The sequence below is a fragment of the Dendrobates tinctorius genome, unplaced genomic scaffold (genome assembly GCF_039654945.1).
Source record: "Dendrobates tinctorius isolate UK_male_01 unplaced genomic scaffold, ASM3965494v1 ptg000094l, whole genome shotgun sequence".
In the NCBI taxonomy this organism is placed as follows: Eukaryota; Metazoa; Chordata; class Amphibia; order Anura; family Dendrobatidae; genus Dendrobates; species Dendrobates tinctorius.
In genome coordinates, this window is record NW_027361762.1 from 2,412,787 (window position 1) to 2,436,225 (window position 23,439).

General features: G+C 47.7%; 1 protein-coding gene across 2 annotated transcripts in view; it reads left to right on the forward strand.

Moving 5' to 3' along the window:
• Positions 1-23,439, forward strand: part of LOC141098684 (cytochrome P450 2D15-like) — a 404,919-nt gene that overhangs the window by 120,000 nt on the left and 261,480 nt on the right. The window contains exon 3 of one of the 2 annotated variants that reach the window (XM_073586647.1): positions 9,105-9,257. The exons of the other annotated variant lie outside the window; for it this stretch is intronic. Coding sequence (XP_073442748.1) covers positions 9,105-9,257 — 153 coding nt within the window. The remainder of the gene's footprint in view (positions 1-9,104; positions 9,258-23,439) is intronic. 2 annotated transcript variants of the gene reach the window in all.

Genomic DNA, 23,439 nt, shown 5'->3' on the forward strand with positions numbered 1-23,439 from the left:
TGAAAACTGTTTTTCCCTCAGACATGGATTATGGCATGGGACAGAACGACGAATAGGTGAGGGATATTGTTGTTTTTTTATTTTTGTTTTATTACAGGAGATTGAGGGCTTTGGTGGAAAAAATGTTAGGTGAGTATAACCGTGTTTGTTATTATTAAATAAAAAATTAAAAGTGTGTTTGTTTTACTTCTAATAAAGGACTTTATTCTTTCTGTGTCTTTATTTACCATTTAACTATAGGATCAGTAATGGATAGGCGTCTTATAGAAGCCTATCCATTACTAGCTCGTCGGCTTGATGTCATCTGACAATACAAAGGTGACATCAACACCACAAATATAAACCCCACTTTCCACCGCTACAGGGCAAGTGGGTAGAATAGGGCAAAGCGCCAGAATTAGCACATCTAATAATTGTGCCTTTTCTGAGCACCTGTGGGCTGCTATTTTTAGGCTGGGGGGGCAATATCCATGGCCTCTTACCAGCCTGAGAATACCAGCCCCCAGCTATCTGCTTTAGCAAGGCTGGTTGTCAAAAATGAGGTGGGACTCCACACCATTTATTTTTTTAAATTATTAATTGAAATAATGACAAAAAAACAGCATGGGGACGCCTCTATTCTTGATAACCAACCTTGCTGAAGCTGACAGCTGAGGGTTGCAGCCCCCAGCTGTGAGTTTTGCCTGGCTGGTTATCAAAAATACAGGGGAACCCACGCCATTTTTTTAAAATTATTTATTTACAGCACAGGAGCCTGCTAATGAATACACCCATCAGCTGCTCCTGCTATCGCTGTTATTAGCGTCAGCAGGTGTTGGATGATGGGAGCAGTAGTCCCATCTGCTGACACCGGTAACCGAAGGTAAGTTTTATACCTCCAATCACAGCTGAGCACCCATGCTGTTTTTTGACAGCGTGGGAACCGTGGCTCTTTGATCGACGGGGAGGATTTCACCGCCGATTAGAAGCAGTGTTTGCCGTGCTGTCATGCACATGACATCGTGGCAAACATTGAATGTTTGTGCCCCCCATTCAAGTGAATGGGGTCCGAGTTTCGGTCTGGGTACTGTTTTGGTACCCGAACCTGTACTTTTTGTTACTGTTCGGCCGAACCTGCTGGACCCGAACATCCAGGTAGCTGAGGTTATGTAAGCTACTGTGATGCAATTTTCTGCAATGTGTAAAATGGTGGCTGCTATTAATTTAGTGATTCAAGCTAATCCAACCACATATTGTTTTAATTTTCCAGAACCTGTAAATTTTATTAACATTTATTTTAATTCGATACACATCATTCCTAATGAGCAGTTTCATTAATATAGCTTCGAGCACCAACTATAATTCATTTACCTAATGGACAGCACGGTGGCTCAGTGGATAGCACTGCAGCGCTGGAGCCCTGGGTTTGAATCCCACCAAGGACAACATCTGCAAGGATTTTGTATGTTCTCCCTATGTTTGCGTGGGTTTCCTCCCACATTCCAAAAACATACTGGATAGGGAATTTAGATTGTGAGCCCAATCGGGGACAGTGATGATAATGTGTGCAAACTGTAAAGCGCTGTGGAATATGTTAGCGCTATATAAAAAAAAAAAAAAAAGGATTTATACAAATGCATCTTAGATATACAATAAATTGTCTTACTGCAGTTATATTGGATATGGGTTGGAATTGGGCATTTTTTGGCAACTCACTTGCAGAATTTAAATGAATCTGACTTGTGCCTTTCTGCTTTTCAGCACCTCCGTGTGTCTCACTTCTCTACCTCGTACTTAGACTGTGTGACAATAATGAGTATTTAGTGAGTTTTTGACTTTAAGTATTTTTGCTAAGTCAAAAATGCAGCATTTTACAAAGTGGATAAGATTTATAGAAATCTGCAACATGTCAGTTTCTCTTGCGGGTACATTGAGCTTTATATGCAGTTGTTTCGCACAGATTTGTATTAGATGTGGAAAATATACAGGTAAAAAACACACATAACTGAATCAGTAAAGTGTTGTCAAAACCAAATACCAGGAAGTATAAAAAACAAAGTAACCAACATACCAACAAGACACAAAAGCACAATTAAAACGCATGGTAAAAAATGCACTGAAAATGCAATGAAAAAAACGGTAAACGTTTATCGTAGGAACGTAGCCTTAAATGGAATCTGAGAACTGATATGTGCCGTTCAAACTATAGGCAACATTTATCAGTCACTCGCTGTAGTGTCATAGCCATGTATGTTTGTCTATGAAATGCTGCAGTGTTTCAGAAAAAAACACACTTTAAATGGCAACCGGGGACCGAGGTATGCAGATGACTAGTTGTACAGGAGGGTCCCTGATGGCTTCTTGCTGGCCGCTGACAGTTACTGGCAAGTCTCTGCCTGCGTTTGCATATAGTGACTGTCTGTGGGAGGAGAGAAGCCACTGGGGACCCGCCTGTACAACTAGTCATCTGCATACCTCGGTCCCCGGTTGCCATTTAAAGTGTGTTTTTTTCTGAAACACTGCAGCATTTCATAGACAAACATGACCTATGAAGGTCTCTGATCACTTTTAGATCACTGAAATTGAGAAAATTAGATATTCTAGGCATTTTTCTAGCCTGCGCTTGACAGGCACATTGTTCCATTACGAGTTAGTGCGAATATTGTTCCTGACGGAGGGTTAAGTATGTGAAGATGGTCTTGGATGATATTTTTCCACGGACCCCACACTTGACATTTTGGGCTAGGTGGCATATGGTTACACTGTGATTTTCCAAAATAGCGATCTCCACTTGCTGGATGGTGTTTTCATCAATAGCATAGTGGAGTCACCCTGTAATTGAAACTGTTTGAACCGAAGTCTGACCACATTTCAATTGACGATGCCAGTTCTTGTCTACATCATATGATGGGGAATCATCACCATAAACCTCTTTCATCTCATCAAACGTCTCCTTTGGTGTGCGGCCTTTCCAGTAAAGGAACTTGATAACTGCTCTGTATTCCACTGGGTCCATTATCAAACCTCACATCACTTTAGCACCTGTAAAATCAACACCGTTATTGCTTGCTGCTTTAAAGGTGGTAGTGAACCCCCTAACCTCTTGGGCCCCTGTGTGGTTGCCCCGATCTCCACCCCTCATTGACTGAATGACGGTGCTGGTTTACAGGAGCTACAGGATGGCAGAGATAGATGGAAAACAAGTAGGTGGGAAGGTGCACTGAACTGCTTGGCCACATGTGCTTGGTTTCAACAGTTATTTTGTACTGACAGATGTCTACTTCACAACTTTTTATTAATTGGAATGTGCTGTAGAGACATCACTGTGTGTAGGGGAATGAATAATAATTATAATATTATAATATTTGTGCTTTGTGGACAAAAGCTTGAATGTGTAGGGGAATGTACTGTGGGGACATTATACGGTAAGTGGAGGGAATATACTGTGGGAGACATCATACTGTGCACGGGGGAATATACTAGGGGGGATATCATACTATGTGTAGGGAAATGTACTGTGTGGGACATCGTACTTTGTGTTGGAACCTTATACTGTTTTAGGGGCATCATAATATGTGTAGTGGAATGTACTGTGAGGCAACATATTGTGCGTGTACACATTTGGTGTTTCATACTGTATATGAGGGTGCAAGAGGAGGAATCATAAGGCGTGTGGGAGGCTTTGGACATCTTGCTGTGCAGACATCATACCATATTTGGGAGCCTGTGAGCAGGGCCACCATCAAGGCATTACTGCCCTGACTGGGGTATGGGGCCTGGTCAGCAGACAGGGCCACCATCAGGGCCCCGTCTCTTCTGCTGATCAGCCCCCAGCAGCAGGATTTTGTGAGTGCAGTAACTGAATCCTGCGTCCGAGACGCAGGGTTCAGTTACTCTATTGCCGTGCAGGTCTGAGCCCGCATGGCAATAATTAAAGACGCCAGCCAATCGGAGGCTAGCAGCTGACATCAGCGCGCATGTTGCTGGCGTCTGACGTCATTGTCATTCGCCGGCGAGTGCGCGCTTTCAGCCTGGAGAGAACATCGCTCACCGCAGGAGAGCGGTAAGGTAAGAGGAAAGGTTTTTTCTTTAATTTTTATTGAAAACGGCAAGCCGGCAGAATGGAGACAAGTGTCCATCCTGCTGGGGGCAGAATGGAGACAAGGAGCATGATTGGAGACACAGGGGGCAGGGTTGGAAACACAGTGAGTAGGATTGGATACACAGGAGGAGGATGAAAGCTATAATGGCATGATTGAAGACACAGGGGGCATGATTGGAGACATGGGGCATGACTGGAGACACAGGGGTCAGAAGGAAGATACAGGGGGCATTATTGTAAACACAGTGGGCATGATTGGAGACACAGGGGGCAAGATTGGAGACACAGGGGACATGAGTGGAGACACAGGAGGCAGGATTGGAGACATGGTGAGAGGATGAAAGATATGGGGCAGGATTGGAGATATGGGGGCAGGATTGGAGACACATGAGGCAGGATTGGAGACATGGTAGCAGGATGAAAGATATGGGGGCAGGATTGTAGACATGGTGGCAGGATGATAGATATGGGGGCAGGATTGGAGATATGGGGACAGAATTAATAATAATTATAATAATAATAATTTTTATTTATATAGCGCCAACATATTCCGCAGCACTTTACAATTAAGCGGGGACATGTACAGACAATAAATTCAATACAAGTTAAGACAATTCAAACAATGACATTAGGAGTGAGGTCCCTGCTCGCAAGCTTACAATCTACAAGGAAATGGGGGGACACAGTAGGTGAGAAGGGGACACAGTAGGTGAGAAGGGGACACAGTAGGTGAGAAATTGGAGATATGGGGGCAGGATTGGAGACACGGGGCAGGATTGGAGACACAGAGGCAGGATGAAAGATATGGGGGCAGGATTGGAGACATGGTGGTAGGATGAAAGATATGGGGGCAGGATTGGAGACATGGTGGCAATATGAAAGATATGGGGGCAGGATTGGAGACTTGGTGGCAGGATGATAGATATGGGGGCAGGATTGGAGACATGGTGGCAGGATGAAAGATATGGGGGCAGGATTGGAGACATGGGGCAGGATTAGAGACAAAGGAGGCAAGATGGGAGACATGGTGGCAGGATGACAGATATGGGGGCAGGATTGGAGACACAGGGGCAGGATTGGAGACACAGTGGGCAGGATTGGAGACACGGGGCAGGATTGGAGACACAGGGGGCTTGATTGGAGACACAGGGGGCATGATTGGAGACATGGTGCAGGATGGAGACAGATGGGGAAGGATGGAGACAGATGGGGCAGGTTCATGGGACAGGATCATGGGACAGATGGGGCAGGATAATGGGACAGTTGTGGCAGGATCATGGGACAGATGTGGAAAGATGGGGATATTGTATTTGGCAGAATGGATTCTCATGAGGGCAGGATGGGAGAACATATGGCTGGAGCCAGGAATGAGATACACGGGGGCCAGGATGGGGGATATTATTACGATAGTGGTTAATTAAGGGATATTATTACTGCAGTGATGTATTTATTTTATTTTTTGAGTATACTGTTTTAAATGGGGAGGCGGTCCTGTTACTGTGCAGAGTGATACTATGTTGCCTTTTTTTCTTCATTTGGTGTAGTGTAGAAGTTGGGAAAAAAAATAAGTAATGTGTTCTGCAAGCTGTGCTCTAGATAACTGTCTTATTTCCTGCAGAGACGTGCCCTGGCTGGAGGAAGTGACGTTGATCTGTGCTGGATGAAGATGAAAGACTCTACCTAGAGGCATCACTGGTGAGTGTGTTACCTATACACTGATACTAAACACTGTATACTATATACAGTGATCCTGTGTACAATTTCACCAGTGATCACTATATTACCTTTACATTATACACTATATACAGAGCTCCTGTGTACAATGTCACCAGTGATCACTGTATTACCTTTACACTGCCACTGCTTACTAAGCACAGATCTCCTGTGTATAATGGCACATATGGTGATATTAGTATTGTGTTTTTTTATTACTGATCAGTTTTACAGTATTCAGTCACAAAGTGGTGGTAATATGTTGTCCAGCCATGGTGTGGTTGTATTTGTTCCTTGTATGTGGTATTGTTGGTCACTGTGGTTTTAATATGTGTGAACATATATTCCTTTAAGAACACTTAATATACTTCATTTAAAAACACACAGCTACCCAATGAAGAAAAAAGACCAGAAAAAGACTAGGCACCCCCTAAAATAGGCCTATCTGTGATCCTGCCTTGCTGTGGTTTTAATACAGTTGTGGCCAAAAGTATTGACACCCCTGCAATTTTGTCAGATAATACTCAGTTTCTTCCTGAAAATTATTGCAAACACAAATTCTTTGTTATTATTATCTTAATTATTTTGTCTTAAATGAAAAAAACACAAAAAGAATTGTCCTAAAGCCAAATTCGATATAATTCCACACAAAACATAAAAAAGAGGGTGGAGAAAAGTACTGGCACTGGTCGAAAAATCATGTGATGCTTCTCTAATTTGTGTAATTAACAGCACCTGTAACTTACCTGTGGCACCTAACAGGTGTTGGCAATAACTAAATCACACTTGCAGCCAGTTGACATGGATTAAAGTTGACTCAACCTCTGTCCTGTGTCCTTGTGTGTACCACATTGAGCATGGAGAAAAGAAAGAAGACCAAAGAACTGTCTGAGGACTTGAGAAACCAAATTGTGAGGAAGCATGAGCAATCTCAAGGCTACAAGTCCATCTCCAAAGACCTGAATGTTCCTGTGCCTACCGTGCGCAGTGTCATCAAGAAGTTTAAAGCCCATGGCACTGTGTCTAACCTCCCTAGATGTGGACGGAAAATAAAAATTGACAAGAGATTTCAACGCAAGATTGTGCGGATGTTGGATAAAGAACCTCGACTAACATCCAAACAAGTTCAAGCTGCCCTGCAGTCCGAGGGTACAACAGTGTCAACCCATACTATCCGTCGGCGTCTGAATGAAAAGGGACTGTATGGTAGGAGACCCAGGAAGACCCCACTTTTTACCTCGAGACATAAAAAAGCAAGGCTGGAGTTTGCCAAAACTTACCTGAAAAAGCCTAAAATGTTTTGGAAGAATGTTCTCTGGTCAGATGAGACAAAAGTAGAGCTTTTTGGGCAAAGGCATCAACATAGAGTTTACAGGAGAAAAAAAGAGGCATTCAAAGAAAAAAACACGGTCCCTACAGTCAAACATGGCGGAGGTTCCCTGATGTTTTGGGGTTGTGCTGCTGCCTCTGGCACTGGACTGCTTGACCGTGTGCATGGCATTATGAAGTCTGAATACTACCAACAAATTTTACAGCATAATGTAGGGCCCAGTGTGAGAAAGCTCAGTCTCCCTCAGAGGTCATGGGTCTTCCAGCAGGACAATGACCCAAGACACACTTCAAAAGCACTAGAAAATGGTTTGAGAGAATGCACTGGAGACTTCTAAGGTGGCTAGCAATGAGTCCAGACCTGAATCCCATAGAACACCTGTGGAGAGATCTAAAAATGGCAGTTTGGAGAAGGCACCCTTCTAATATCAGGGACCTGGAGCAGTTTGCCAAAGAAGAATGGTCTAAAATTCCAGCAGAGCATTGTAAGAAACGCATTGATGGTTACCGGAAGTGGTTGGTCGCAGTTATTTTGGCTAAAAGTTGTGCAACCAAGTATTAGGCTGAGGGTGCCAATACTTTTGTCCGGCCCATTTTTGGAGTTTTGTGTGAAATGATCAATGTTTTGCTTTTTGCTTCATTCTCTTTTGTGTTTTTTCATTTAAGACAAATTAAATGAAGATAATAATACCAAAGAATTTGTGATTGCAATCATTTTCAGGAAGAAACTGAGTATTATCTGACAAAATTGCAGGGGTGTCAATACTTTTGGCCACAACTGTATGTGGTCTGGTCATGGTGTGGCAGTATTTGTTCTTTTTATGTCATATTATAGGTCACTATGTGGTGCTAATATGGTGTCTGGTCATGGTACAATGGTATTTGTCCCTTGTGTGATATTACTGGTCATTTTAAAAATTTTAAAATATACCTAAATTGTATTGCATATTTTAACAAATGTTATATAGGTTAGAGTAGGGCCTGGCCAAAAGAGTTTACCATGTTGTGGTGGCGGCTTAAAAAATCTTTTGGCCAAAACAAAGACTGCTGGTTATATGTGTGATCTGGTGATGGGAACTGTAAGGGTATGTGCACACGTTGCGGATTCGTCTGCGAATCCGCAGCGGATTTGGCCCTGTGGATCCACAGCAGTTTTCCAAGGGATGTACAGTACCATGTTATCCTATGGAAAACAAAAACCGCTGTGCACGTGCTGCGGAAAATTCTGTGCGGAAACGCAACGGTTTATTTTCCACGGCATGTCAATTCTTTGTGCAAATTCTGCAGCGTTTTTACACCCATTCCATTATAGGAATCCGCAGGTGTAAGAACCCAGGCCAAATCCACACAAAATCTGCTAGAAATCCGCAGGAAATCCACAGGTAAAATGCAGGCATTTTGACCTGCGGATTCTGCAGATCCCACTGGGAAAAATCCGCACACGAATCCGCAACGTGTGCACATACCCTTAATGTGTGATTCGTGAGAAGTGGAGTTTTTCCAAAAGAGAGTGGTGGGTACAGACCATTCAAGAGGTGGAGGAGGGACTGGGGTGGAGCCTGGGCGGAGTCTCAAGGGGGCCCCAAAAATTTTGCCAGTATGGGGCCCCGAAATTCCTAGTGGCAGCCCTGCGTGAGCGTGTCATACTTTGTGGATGTGAATGTAATGTGTGCGCATCATAATGTGTGTGTTGTGAATTAGGTGGGCATCAACATGTTTATGGAGGTCAGAGTGTGGGCCATGAAAGGGTATCATGTTGTTTTAAGAACAGTAATGGGCTTCACTAAGAGCACTATTCCTGTATGAGCAAGGTTAGTGAACTGAGTTAGCGTAAAAGAAAAATTACTGCGGTGCCATAGAGCTTTGCCATATGTGTCCTTCCTTTTTGACTTCCAAAGTTGGGAGATATAAATAGAGAATTATAAACACTACAGTTGTTTGATCATTTGATAATGAATATTTTATGTGTTGTACCTGTTAGGCTTGGTATTCGCCCGATATGGGAGCTCATGGCAAGAACAAAGAAGGTTTACCTTGACAACACTTAGAAACTTTGGAATGGGCAAGAAATCCCTTGAGGAGAAAGTGAGAGAAGAAGCACAATTCCTTTGTTCTGAATTTAAATCTCAAAAAGGTCAGTTACAGAAGGTTGTATAAAATGTAACATATACATACAGCTATGGCCAAAAGTGTTGGCACCTTTGAAATTGTTCTAGAAAATTAAGTACAGTATATACTCGAGTATAAGCCGACCTGAGTATAAGCCGAAGCCCCTAATTTTGCCAAGGAAAACTGGGTAAGCTTATTGACTCGAGTATAAGCCAGGTATGCATTGTCCCCTCATCTGTTGTGAATTCTCTCTCTGGCTTCCCTCTGGTGATTACTGAAGATAGTGGAGCTGGTCAGATTGAGATTTCTCTCTCTAGGCTCCCTCTAGTGGTTACTGGAGGTAGTGGAGCTGATCTGATTGACAGAGGCTTGCCACCTGATAATGAGGAAGACGATTGGAGATCTGGGGTTTCTGATTGGGATTTAAGACTGCTGACTCCCTCTATCCCTGATGGTGATTTTCTTCCTGTGCCTCCTGAGGTCTGATGTCTCCTGCTCTTTCCCTGCATGTTCAGCTAAGTGGTTCATTTGCTATTCTGTTTGCATTTGATCTGGTTTTGTTTATCTCTGCTTTGTGCAGGTCAGCTAGCTCCGGCTGGGACTGTGCTGAATCAGCGCCCATATGTTGCTGCATGTGCCAGTTTTTTTTGTCCCCTTTTATATTGGTCTCTTTTTGCTTTGCTTTCAGAATATACCAGAGTGCTGATATAGTGGGGGGCGAAGTCGTGCGACTTCAGTGTTTTTGTGCATCAGACGTGTTGGACTTTTTGCAGGGTTTTTTGCGTGATTGCAGACAGTGTCTTTCCTTTCCTGTCCTGTCTAGTCAGTGTGGGCCCCATCGTTTACTCAGTCTATTTTTCTGCCTGCGTTTGTGTTTTCATCTTCTCTGAGCGACAATATATGTTTGGGGGCTATCTATTCCTTTGGGGTCTGCTTCGAGGCAGTTTAGATTTCCCCTTTCTTGCTTTAGGCTTAGTTAGCTCTCCGGCTGTGCCGAGGTGTCTAGGATCATCGTAGGTGTTAGGCGTCGGGTTCCTGCAGCGGCACAGCAGGAATCCAGAGCATCACATTCTGCGGTCTCCCATGCTCCATCGACCGCAGAGGAGCTTGGGTCAGCAATAGTGTTGAGCTATACCATTCGATACCCAAAAATATCGTATCGGATGGTATCGCCCGATACGAAAAAAATATCGGGTATCGCCGATTCCGATACCGGAAGTCCCATTCAAGTCAATGGGACTTCCGGTATCGGATTTAAAAAAAGGCCTTTATTTCCTTGTTGGCTAATTCTACATAATTGAAAACAAATAAGAATCATGTAGAATGTATTGTGGGAGGTGGAGGAGACATTAAAAGCATAGTGGTTTATTCAAATCACATGGCATAGCATTAATTCCAATTTTTTTTTTCAAGACGTTCGGAGTTAAAAAGATATTGACTATGTTAACTTTTTTATATTTAGTCAGATATGCATGTTTCGCAACTTCCATGCTCTTCACCTTCTTTTGTACTTCTCCCACACTTTCTCTTTCATGATCCGCAGCAGTAGCATTTTTTTCATCAACTTTTTCTTCACCTTATTCATCTTCTTCTTCTTCACCTTCTTCCCATTAATTTTTTTTTTCCATTCTTCATATTCTTCTTATTCAGCTATTATTAATTTTCATATGCTATTTCTTCATCTTCTTCCTATTCTTCTTTTTCTTCATTTTCTTATGGTGACAGGCATTCCTGTAGTACTTATCTATAAAAGTTATAAGATTACACCTTACGTTCTGCCTGTCACAAAAGATTTAAAACAGGATTTGTCCGCGTTCAGTTTGGCCTGCAGCAGCAGGCATTTTCCAGGGGCACCACGAGGAGGAACGGACTCACCCCCATGTACTGCTTAGTCTTCTTCTGCTTATAATTTTGATTTCTTCTATGCTGATTTTTTGTCTTATGCTTAATGTTCTTCTGCTTTCTGTTCTTCTGCTTTTGCTTCTTCTGCTTCTTGTTCTTCTGTCTTTTGTTCTGTATCTTGGTGGTTGTCTTCATGTTCTTTGTCCTCTTGGTCTTATTATTTAGGGTCATATTTATGGTCTTCTTTGGTGTGGTCTTCAGGGTTGTCATCATCAGGGTCATCGTCATGGAGATCAATAAGGATTACCAAAGACAATTTCAAAAAGCTTGATCTTGGAAATGTAGCAGAAGGTACAAGAAGGCTGAGAAACTGGCGAGAACCAGCAGACAGTGCTGGCACCCGGATGGGTAGCAGAACAAGAGCCAATGGCACTACCGAGGACCAACTGATGGTGCTGGACCACGGTTACTAAGCAGAAGGTACCTGTGCTAAAAAGCACTACCAAGGACCAGCTGACGGTGCTGGACCTCGGATACCGAGATGGAGGCACCTAGGCCAAAGGCTGTGGCGAGAACCAGCAGACAGTGCTGGCACCCGGATGGATAGCAGAAGGAACAAGAGCCAATGGCACTACCGAGGACCAACTGACGGTGCTGGACCACGGTTACTAAGCAGAAGGTACCTGTGCTAAAAAGCACTACCAAGGACCAGCTGACGGTGCTGGACCTCGGATACCGAGATGGAGGCACCTAGGCCAAAGGCTGTGGCGAGAACCAGCAGACAGTGCTGGCACCCGGATGGGTAGCAGAAGGAACAAGAGCCAATGGCACTGCCGAGGACCAACTGACGGTGCTGGACCATGGTTACTAAGCAGAAGGTACCTGTGCTAAAAAGCACTACCAAGGACCTGCTGACGGTGCTGGACCTCGGATACCGAGATGGTGGCACCTAGGCCAAAGGCTGTGGCGAGAACCAGCAGACAGTGCTGGCACCCGGATGGGTAGCAGAAGGAACAAGAGCCAATGGCACTACCGAGGACCAACTGACGGTGCTGGACCACGGTTACTAAGCAGAAGGTACCTGTGCTAAAAAGCACTACCAAGGACCAGCTGACGGTGCTGGACCTCGGATACCGAGATGGAGGCACCTAGGCCAAAGGCTGTGGCGAGAACCAGCAGACAGTGCTGGCACCCGGATGGGTAGCAGAAGGAACAAGAGCCAATGGCACTACCGAGGACCAACTGACGGTGCTGGACCACGGTTACTAAGCAGAAGGTACCTGTGCTAAAAAGCACTACCAAGGACCAGCTGACGGTGCTGGACTTCGGATACCGAGATGGAGGCACCTAGGCCAAAGGCTCTGGCGAGAACCAGCAGACAGTGCTGGAACCCGGGTGGGTAGCAGAAGGTACCCATTGAAAGCAAAGTAGCCAGGCCGCAAGCCGGCCGCAGTTACCGAAACCCACAGTCCTACAGGGGGTCCATGTCCCTTTGGCACTACGGATCCAGCCTTCAGTGCCAGTTCCCGCAGCCCACATAGGAGTCACCTAAACTGCAGGCACCGTAGAGACGGCTAACCCGGCCGCAAGACGACAGGACAACGGATTGGTGGCATAGTGACCTTGACACTACCCGGAAACAGCAGGCGTGCTGGAACCAGGCTGGGCAACAGGGAGTCCCCGTGCCAAAGACACTGCCGAGAACCAGGTGATGGTGCTGGAACCCAGATGGGTAGCAAAAGCTACAAGAGCCAATGGCACTACCGAGGAACAGCTGACGGTGCTGGACCACGGTTACTAGGCAGGAGGTACCTGTGCTAGAAAGCACTACCAAGGACCAGCTGACGGTGCTGGACCTCGGATACCGAGATGGAGGCACCTAGGCCAAAGGCTCTGGCGAGAACCAGCAGACAGTGCTGGAACCCGGGTGGGTAGCAGAAGGTACCCATTGAAAGCAAAGTAGCCAGGCCGCAAGCCGGCTGCAGTTACCGAAACCCACAGTCCTACAGGTGGTCCATGTCCCTTTGGCACTACGGATCCAGCCTTCAGTGCCAGTTCCTGCAGCCCACATAGGAGTCACCTAAACTGCAGGCACCGTAGAGACGGCTAACCCGGCCGCAAGATGACAGGACAACGGATTGGTGGCATAGTGACCTTGACACTACCCAGAAACAGCAGGCGTGCTGGAACCAGGCTGGGCAACAGGGAGTCCCCGTGCCAAAGACACTGCCGAGCACCAACTGGCGTTGTTGGAGCCCAGGGACAATCATGGTGTAGGCCGAGGCCTACTTGTTGGTAGTTTTAGATTGTTTGTAGGCTACAACAGACTGTCAACGTGCTCCAATTAGGCATCTGTCTCCACTCTGTTTCCAGGATTTCACGTGACCACCAACACCGCCAGTTTATGCGTACAGCAGCCGTCTGCCCAATCCACACGTGTTGCTGTTTTACTGGGATTCTGTAATGTCAGCAGATCCCCTGATGTGTGTCTGCCACTGTCTCCTGCTCTGTCCATAATCCCACCGCTTGCAGTGGGAAGGTGGACAACGCAGGAGACAGTGGCGGACACATATTGGGGGATCTGCTGACGTTACAGAACCCCAGTAACACAGGAACACGTGTGGAATGCGTGGACGGCAACTGTGAGCAGGAACTGGCGGTTTTGGAGGTCAGGGGAAATACTAGAGACAGAGTGGAGACAGAAGCCAAATCAGAGAATGTTTAAATCTGAAGTAGTTACAATTTGGAGGCAGCAGCAGTTTGTCCTCCACACAGCAGGGGATCAGCTGACGTTACCGAACCCCACTTTCACATGAACGAGTGTGTTTTTCTGTGTGGACAGCACTTCCGAGCACCAACTGGCGTTGTTGGAGCCTAGGGACAATCATGGTGCAGGCCGAGGCCTATTAGGAGCCAGGTGTAAAGCTGAGGTATTTTGACTTTGGAGGGAGCAGGACACTTTGCCCTCCACACAGCAGGGGATCAGCCGACGTTACCGACCCCCACTTTCACATGAACGAGTGTGTTTTTCTGTGTGGACAGCACTTCTGAGCACCAACTAGCGTTGTTGGAACCCAGGGACAATCATGGTGCAGGCCGAGGCCTACTAGGAGCCAGGTTGTGTTAAGCTGAGGTATTTTGATTTTGGACAGAGCAGGACACTTTGCCCTCCACACAGCAGGGGATCAGCTGACGTTACCGAACCCCACTTTCACATGAACGAGTGTGTTTTTCTGTGTGGACAGCACTTCCGAGCACCAACTAGCGTTGTTGGAACCCAGGGACAATCATGGTGCAGGCCGAGGCCTACTAGGAGCCAGGTGTAAAGCTGAGGTATTTTGACTTTGGAGGGAGCAGGACACTTTGCCCTCCACACAGCAGGGGATCAGCTGACGTTACCGAACCCCACTTTCACATGAACAAGTGTGTTTTTCTGTGTGGACAGCACTTCCGAGCACCAACTAGCGTTGTTGGAGCCCAGGGAGAACCAGGGTGCAGGTCGAGGCCTACTTGGTGGCAGTTTTAGATTGTTTGTAGGCTACAACAGACTGTCAACGTGCTCCAATTAGGCATCTGTCTCCACTCTGTTTCCAGGATTTCACGTGACTACCAACACCGCCAGTTTATGCGTACAGTAGCCGTCTGCCCAATCCACACGTGTTCCTGTGTTACTGGTGTTCTGTAATGTCAGCAGATCCCCTGATGTTTGTCTGCCAATGTCTCCTGCTCTGTCCACATTCCCACCACTTGCAATGGGAAGGTGGACAGCGCAGGAGACAGTGCCGGACACACATTGGGGGATCAGCTCACGTTACAGAACACCAGGAACACAGGAACAAGTGTGGAATGCGTGGACGGCAACTGTGAGCAGGAACTGGCGGTGTTGGAGGTCAGGGGAAATACTAGAGACAGAGTGGAGACAGAGGCCAAATCAGAGAATGTTTAAATCTGAGGTAGTTACAATTTGGAGGCAGCAGCAGTTTGCCCTCCACACAGCAGGGGATCAGCTGACGTTACTGAACCCCACTTTCACATGAACGAGTGTGTTTTTCTGTGTGGAAAGCACTTCCGAGCACCAACTGGCGGTGTTGGAGCCCAGGGACAATCATGGTGTAGGCCGAGGCCTACTAGGAGCCAGGTGTAAAGCTGAGGTATTTTGACTTTGGAGGGAGCAGGACACTTTGCCCTCCACACAGCAGGGGATCAGCCGACGTTACCGAACCCCACTTTCACATGAACGAGTGTGTTTTTCTGTGTGGACGGCACTTCCGAGCAACAACTGACGATGTTGGAGCCCAGGGATAGTCATTTTGTAGGCTGAGGCCTACTTGGAGGCAGTTTAAGATAAGACATTGTTTGAATTTGGAGGCAGCAGCAGTTTGCCCTCCACACAGCAGGGGATCAGCTGACATTACTGACCCCCACTTTCACATGAATAAGTGTGTTTTTCTGTGTGGACAGCACTTCCGAGCACCAACTAGCATTGTTGGAGCCCAGGGAGAACCAGGGTGCAGGCCGAGGCCTACTTGGTGGCAGTTTTAGATTGTTTGTAGGCTACAACAGACTGTCAACGTGCTCCAATTAGGCATCTGTCTCCACTCTGTTTCCAGGATTTCACGTGACCACCAACACCGCCAGTTTATGCGTACAGTAGCCGTCTGCCCAATCCACACATGTTCCTGTGTTACTGGGATTCTGTAATGTCAGCAGATCCCCTGATGTATGTCTGCCACTGTCTCCTGCTCTGTCCACATTCCCACCGCTTGCAGTGGGAAGGTGGACAGCGCAGGAGACAGTGGCGGACACACATTGGGGGATCTGCTGACGTAACAGAACCCCAGTAACACAGGAACACGTGTGGAATGCGTGGACGGCAACTGTGAGCAGGAACTGGCGGTGTTGGAGGTCAGGGGAAATACTAGAGACAGAGTGGAGACAGAGGCCAAATCAGAGAATGTTTAAATCTGAAGTTGCTAAAATTTGGAGGCAGCAGCAGTTTGCCCTCCACACAGCAGGGGATCAGCTGACGTTACCGAACCCCACTTTCACATGAACGAGTGTGTTTTTCTGTGTGGACAGCACTTCCGAGCACCAACTGGCGGTGTCGGAGCCCAAGGAAAATGAGGTAGTAGGCCGAGGCCTACTTGGAGCCAGGTGTAAATCTGAGGTTGTTTGACTGTGGAGGGAGCAGGACACTTTGCCATACACACAGCAGGGGATCAGCTGACGTTACCGAACCCCACTTACACATGAGTGAGTGTTTTGTCTGTGCGGACAGCACTTCTGAGCACCAACGGGCGTTGTCGGAGCCCAGGGAAAATGAGGTAGTAGGCCGAGGCCTACTTGGAGCCACGTGTAAATCTGAGGTTGTTTGACTGTGGAGGGAGCAGGACACTTTGCCATACACACAGCAGGGGATCAGCTGACGTTACCGAACCCCACATACACATGAGCGAGTGTTTTGTCTGTGCGGACAGCACTTCTGAGCACCAACTGGCGGTGTCGGAGCCCAGGGAAAATCAGGTAGTAGGCCGAGGCCTACTTGGTGGCAGTTTGCGATTGTTTCTAGACTACTACTAACTGTCAACGTACTCCAATTAGGCCTCTGTCTTCACTCTGTTTCGAGTATTTCCTCTGGCTTCCAACCACGCCAGTTGCTGCTCTGAAATGCCATCTGCACAACCCACACTTGTTCCTGTGTTACTGGGGTTCTGTAACAGCAGCTTCTCCCTAGAGGTGAGTCAGGCAATGTCTCCTGCTCTGTCCACATTTCCACTACAAGTAGTGGGAATGTAGACAAAGCAGGAGACATTGCCATGCTCAACTCTGGAGATGAGCAGATGTTACAGGACCCAGGTACCACAGGAACAAGTGTGGATTGTGCAGACGGCACTTGAGAGCAGAAACAGGCGGTGTTGTAGGCCGGAGGAAATACTCAAAACAGAGTGGAGACAGAGGGCAAATCAGAGAACATATTAAATCAGAGGTAGTCAGAAGTTGTAGGCAGCAGGAGAGTTTGCCGTACACACAGCAGGGGATCAGCTGACGTTACCGAATCCCACTTACACATGAGCGAGTGTTTTGTCTGTGCGGACAGCACTTCTGAGCACCAACTGGCGTTGTCGGAGCCCAGGGAAAATGACGTAGTAGGCCGAGGCCTACTTGGAGCCAGGTTTAAATCTGAGGTTGTTTGACTGTGGAGGGAGCAGGACACTTTGCCATACACACAGCAGGGGATCAGCTGACGTTACCGAACCCCACTTACACATGAGCGAGTGTTTTGTCTGTGCGGACAGCACTTCTGAGCACCAACTGGCGGTGTCGAAGCCCAGGGAAAATCAGGTAGTAGGCCGAGGCCTACTTGGTGGCAGTTTGCGATTGTTTCTAGACTACTACTAACTGTCAACGTACTCCAATTAGGCCTCTGTCTTCACTCTGTTTTGAGTATTTCCTCTGGCTTCCAACCACGCCAGTTGCTGCTTTGAAATGCCATCTGCACAACCCACACTTGTTCCTGTGTTACTGGGGTTCTGTAACAGCAGCTTCTCCCTAGAGGTGAGTCAGGCAATGTCTCCTGCTCTGTCCACATTTCCACTACAAGTAGTGGGAATGTAGACAAAGCAGGAGACATTGCCGTGCTCAACTCTGGAGATGAGCAGATGTTACAGGACCCAGGTACCACAGGAACAAGTGTGGATTGTGCAGACGGCACTTGAGAGCAGAAACAGGCGGTGTTGTAGGCCGGAGGAAATACTCAAAACAGAGTGGAGACAGAGGGCAAATCAGAGAACATATTAAATCAGAGGTAGTCAGAAGTTGTAGGCAGCAGGAGAGTTTGCCGTACACACAGCAGGGGATCAGCTGACGTTACTGAACCCCACTTACACATGAGCGAGTGTTTTGTCTGTGCGGACAGCACTTCTGAGCAACAACGGGCGTTGCTGTAGTCCAGGAAATAAAGTTCAGGTCATAGAAACATGAACACAACAGGAGACCTGGATCCTGTTGCCAGCCAATTATTTATTCTGGAAGAGGACTGGCAAATTCAGGTGAGATCGAGGCCTTGTTCATTTTCACAAAAGTAAGCCGGTCAACATTATCGGCGGATAGTCGCGTGCGACGGTCTGTTACCACACCACCTGCAGCACTAAAGACACGTTCCGATAATACACTGGCAGCAGGGCAAGCCAGCACCTCCAATGCATACTGGCTAAGCTCTGGCCATGTATCCAGCTTAGAGACCCAATACTTGAACGGGGAAGAGCCGTCTGGGAGAACACTAACAGGGCACGACAAGTAGTCTGTCACCATCTGACGGAAACGTTGCCTCCTGCTGACTGGAGCCGTCTGTGATGGTGTAGCCGTTTGTGGCGGTCCCACAAAACTTTTCCACATTTGGGCCATACTGGCCTTGCCTTGTCCTGCGGCACTGCCTCTGCTACCTCTTTGTGCAGAGCTTCCTCCACTGCCTCTACCCACATGGCTGCTTTGAAAAGCACTACCAGCAACACTTGTGGGGGGAATGGAGAACATGATGGCCTGCACAAGTATTTCTTGGTACTCCCGCATTTTTCGCTCCCGGTTCAACTGTGGTATGAGGCTTTGTAAGTTGTCCCGGTAGCGAGGATCTAGGAGGGTGTACACCCAATAATCAGCCGTGTGGAGAATGTTGGCGATGCGGCGGTCATTTAACAAGCACTGCAGCATGAAATCAACCATGTGCTGCAGACTGCCAACTGGACCGGAAACGCTGTCCCCAGCTTGAGGCAGCATCTCTGCCTGCTTAGCATCACCCCACCCTCGCTGTACACACTGACTACTAGAGCCTTGTGTACCTCCCTCCTCTGGAGAGATGTGTTCCTCCTCCTCCATTGACTCCTCGTCATCCTCCTCACTAAGTGTCCCCTGCCTGGGCCTTTGTGTGGAAGCACGTTGGGCAGACTTGCCAGAAGCAGATGGCATTTCTGACTGCTCATCCTCGACCTCTTCAAAAACCTCCTCACTTAGTGCTTGTAAGGTTTTTTGAAGCAGACAGATGAGGGGGACAGTCATGCTGATTAGTGCATCATCTGCACTGGCCATCCGCGTGGAGTCATCGAAGGCACGCAAAACTTGGCAGATGTCCCTCATAGTGGCCCACTCAGTGGTGGTGAAGTGTGTCTGGCGCACAGTGCGACTTGTTTGCGCCTGATGCAGCTGGTACTCCATTACTGCTGCCTGCTGCTCACACAACCGCTCCAACATATGTAACGTTGAATTCCACCTGGTGGGGAGGTCACATATGATGCGATGTTCTGGCAGGCGGAATCGGCGTTGCAGAGATGCAATGCGCGATCTTGCCATGCTGGAACGCCGCAAGTGAGCACACTCTAGGCGAACCTTGTGCAGCAGTGCATCAAGATCCGGATAGTCCCTCAGAAAGCTCTGCACGACCAAATTGAGCACGTATGCCAGACATGGTATGTGAGTGAGGTTGCCTAGGCCCAGAGCTGCCACTAGATTTCGGCCATTGTCACTCACTACCACACCGGCTGGAGATTCGCTGGCACAAACCACAAATCGCTCTCCTGCTTGATGGCATTCCAGAGCTCCTGTGCTGTGTGGCTCCGATTCCCCAAAGAAATTAATTTAAGGACGGCCTGTTGACGTTTGGCCACACCTGTGCTCATATCTGGCCTAACAGGCTCATGCAGTGCTGATTCCGAGGAATTAGAGTAGGAGGAGGACTCAATATGTACAGACTGCATTCCTGCAATCCTTGGAGTTGGCAGAATACGTACAGAGCCACTCTCCAGATCTGTACCCGGCTCCACAACATTGACCCAGTGGGCAGTGAGGGAAAGGTATCGTCCCTGTCCATGGCTACTGGTCCACGCATCGGTGGTCAGGTGGACCTTGCTACTGACGGCATTTAGTAGCGAATTTATAATTTTTCCCTCCACATGCTTTTGCAGGACAGGGACAGCTTGCCTGCTGAAATAAAAGCGGCTGGGCACATTGTATTGTGGAACTGCCAATGACATAAAGTTCCGGAAGGTGTCAGTCTCCACCAGCCTGAATGACAGCATCTCAAGGGCCAGTAGTTTGGCAATGCCGGCATTCAGAGCCAGTGCTCGGGGATGGTTTGCCGAGTATGGCCGCTTTTTCTCCCATGCCTGTGCTACCGATTGCTGGTGAGTGGCCTGGGAGTGTGCTGATGACTGCGAACGTGGTTCAGTGGGTGGAATTTCACTGGGTCTCTGGAGAACAGTGGCAGTGGTTCTTCCATGGCGTTCCAGTGAGGAAGCCGAACCAGCTGTGTGTGAGCTGGAGGAAGAGGCCCCAACACGAGCTGAAGAGGTGGTAGGTGCTGCTGAAGGTTGGCCTACATCTTCAGTGTGTCTGTGTAACTCCACCTCGTGCTTGGTACGCACATGTTTCCACATATTTGTGGTATTGAGGTTGGTCACATTTTTCCCTCGTTTCACTTTCTGATGACACAGCTTGCATTTGACAAAGCAAATGTCATCTGCAACTGTGTCAAAAAAAGACCACGCACTGCAAGTCCTGGGAGCGCCCGTTTTGTGTTTTGGAAGAGGATTGCTCCTCACGGGTGCCAAAGTGGAGGCTACAGGCAACCAAGTCTGCCCCCGCCCTTTCCCTCCTCTTTTGGCCATTCGGGGAATCTCTTCCTCAGAGCTGCTCCCACCACCTTCCTGTGGCTGACGCCATGATGGGTCAAGGACCTCATCATCTCCACTCCCCTCTTCAAGCACCGGCTGATCCTGGGTTGTCTCGCCAGCACCGTACGCACCAGAAATTGGCAACTGAGTCTCATCATCATCAGATGAGCACTGAGGTGTGCTGACAATAGGCACTGGCCCACCCGCCTCTTCAGATTCAGAGGGACAAAGCAGTTGCGCATCACTGCATACTCCCTCTTCTTCACACTCTAGAATGCTGCTTGGCTGGCCACCTCTTTCCAACCCAACAGATTCTGAGAACAGAAGTAAAGATTGAGATGGCTCCTGTCCAGGGCTCTCAGACTGCCTGGGCAATTTGGCAGGTGGTGAAGAGACAGATGGTTGCTCTTCAGTGCTCTGGCCTTGGGAGGATGCGGAAGTCATTGAAGTGGATGCGTTAGCTGCCATCCATCCGACAACGGCTTTAATTTGTTCGTCACGCAGCAGTGGGGTACGGCGAGGTCCTACAAAGCTGTGCATGAAGGACTGTTGCCTGGTAAAAGTGGGGGATGCCGGGTCACTGGTGGCCGCAGCAGACACCGAATCCCCACGTCCTCTCCCTGCTGAATCCCCCCGTCCTCTCCCTGCTGAAACTCCACGGCCACAACCACGTGCCTTACTCCCTGCCTTCTTCATCTTGGTAGACTGATAAAGATAGGCAGAAAAGTAAAAAATGGGTGGCTTAGTGTTCTTATTCCTGAACACCTGCTAACCAGTATAAGAAACACTAAATTGGCTAAGAGTGTGTGTACTACACTTTAATATGATCTAATGTGGCCTAGACAACTGTAAAGTGGAGTGTTTGGTGAACTTTATTTCCTTTTTTTTGGGTGGGGGGAAAGGAAAGGATGTGACCAAAGTTTGAAAGCTATAGTATCACAAACTTTTTGGAGCGATTACAATGCAGGAAGCTAACCTACAATGCAATTGATGAGGCTCCAAAAAATAGGGTGATACTAGCCTGGCTGGCCCTAAAGGGCACAAGCCAGCAAAAAGGCTCCTCTATCTAATCCTATATAGTGTTTGCAACCAACCAATGACAATGGATGCGGTTGGAAGCACACTAATATAGGAGCAAAAATCTGGCTAAATTAGCTGCAAAAAAAGGACTATGTATGAGGCAGTGACGCACGCTGAGCAGACTACAGCTAGCGGTGGCTGTAGAACACACTGCAACGTGAGCTGCACTCACACACAGAGAGAACTATTAGACAGCCAAAAACAGTGCAGAGAAATGGGCTATAGCACTGAAAGGCTGCTGAAAGGCTCCGCTGTCCACTCCTTTAGTGTTTGCAACCAACGTATATGGATACGTATGGAAGCACACTATACAGGAGAAAAAAAAAGCAGCAATAAAAGAAAAATCTGTATGAGGCAGAGACACACGCTGGCCGGCCTACAAGCAGACGTGCCTGCAGGACACACTACACAGCGTGGGTCTGCACTCACACAGCCCTTGCAGACAGCTGTGAAAACAGCGCTGCTAGGGAAAAGCAAGCTACAGTGGTGGTTTATGTAGCCTGGGTTAAGCACTATATGTTTTGTGGAATCGCTATTTCTAACTGTCCCTCACAGTCTTCAACAGCAGCCTGTCCCTAACTGAATTCACAGCAGAGTGACCAGAAATGGCGGCTGCAGCGCTTTTTATAGTGCATCATGACATCATTTCAGCAGCCAATCACAGCCATGCCAGTAGTTAACATGCCTACATGCCTAACAGGATATGCCCACACTTCTGAGGATCCCCATTGGCTGAATCAAATCGAGCGGGCTCCTAGCATTATGGGAACTTCTGATTCCGGTATTCGATATGAAAAAGTATCGGAACTAAGTATCGGAATTCCGATACAGCTAATATCGGCCGATACCCGATACTTGCGGTATCGGAATGCTCAACACTAGTCAGCAATAGTAATGCAGGCTGCTCAGCTGCAAACCACTCCAAAGGCTAAGTACTTCTGTTGCTCCACTGAGTATGCTCACGACACGATCTCCCGTTGGAGATCGGGAGTCACATGCACAGGTCCTTCTCCAGATATGATTGGTCCATTTCAGGGATATGGAGGCTTCCGGAAGGTCCTTGCTATAAAAGGTTCGCATGGCCGCTCGTCCATGCGCTAGCATAGACTCTAATTGCTAACTGTGTGAATAATGATGGATGTATGGACTTGCAAATGACTCATTAAGATTCCTCTCCCTCTGATATTACGAGTGTGTATAGAGAACTAGTGTTAGAGCCAGCGCCAGCCAGTGACAAGCTACAGGCCACAATACTCATCCTACACAGTGCTAGCATCTGACAGTGTGCCTGCTACCAGGCATTGTCATATAGGGGCAGTGTCTGTCGCCACGCTGCAGTCAGCAGCTCTTCGTGTCATCCGCGGTTGCAACGCTGCATGCATGGTAGGTCTAGACGGACGTGGACTCTGTGTCTCGGGTCAAGTCCTGTGACCAGAGATCGTCCAGCGCCCTCCGGATGATGTTCAACCCGCATGCGTTATACCGCCATATAGCGCGTCTGCCATTTTCTAGCAGCGGTGTAACACCTACTTCACGGTGGACCCCGGGCGGCAAACGCACTAATTATTTATTATTTAGTGCGTTCCGCCATCCCTAACATTATACTAGTGCCAGGGTCTGGCT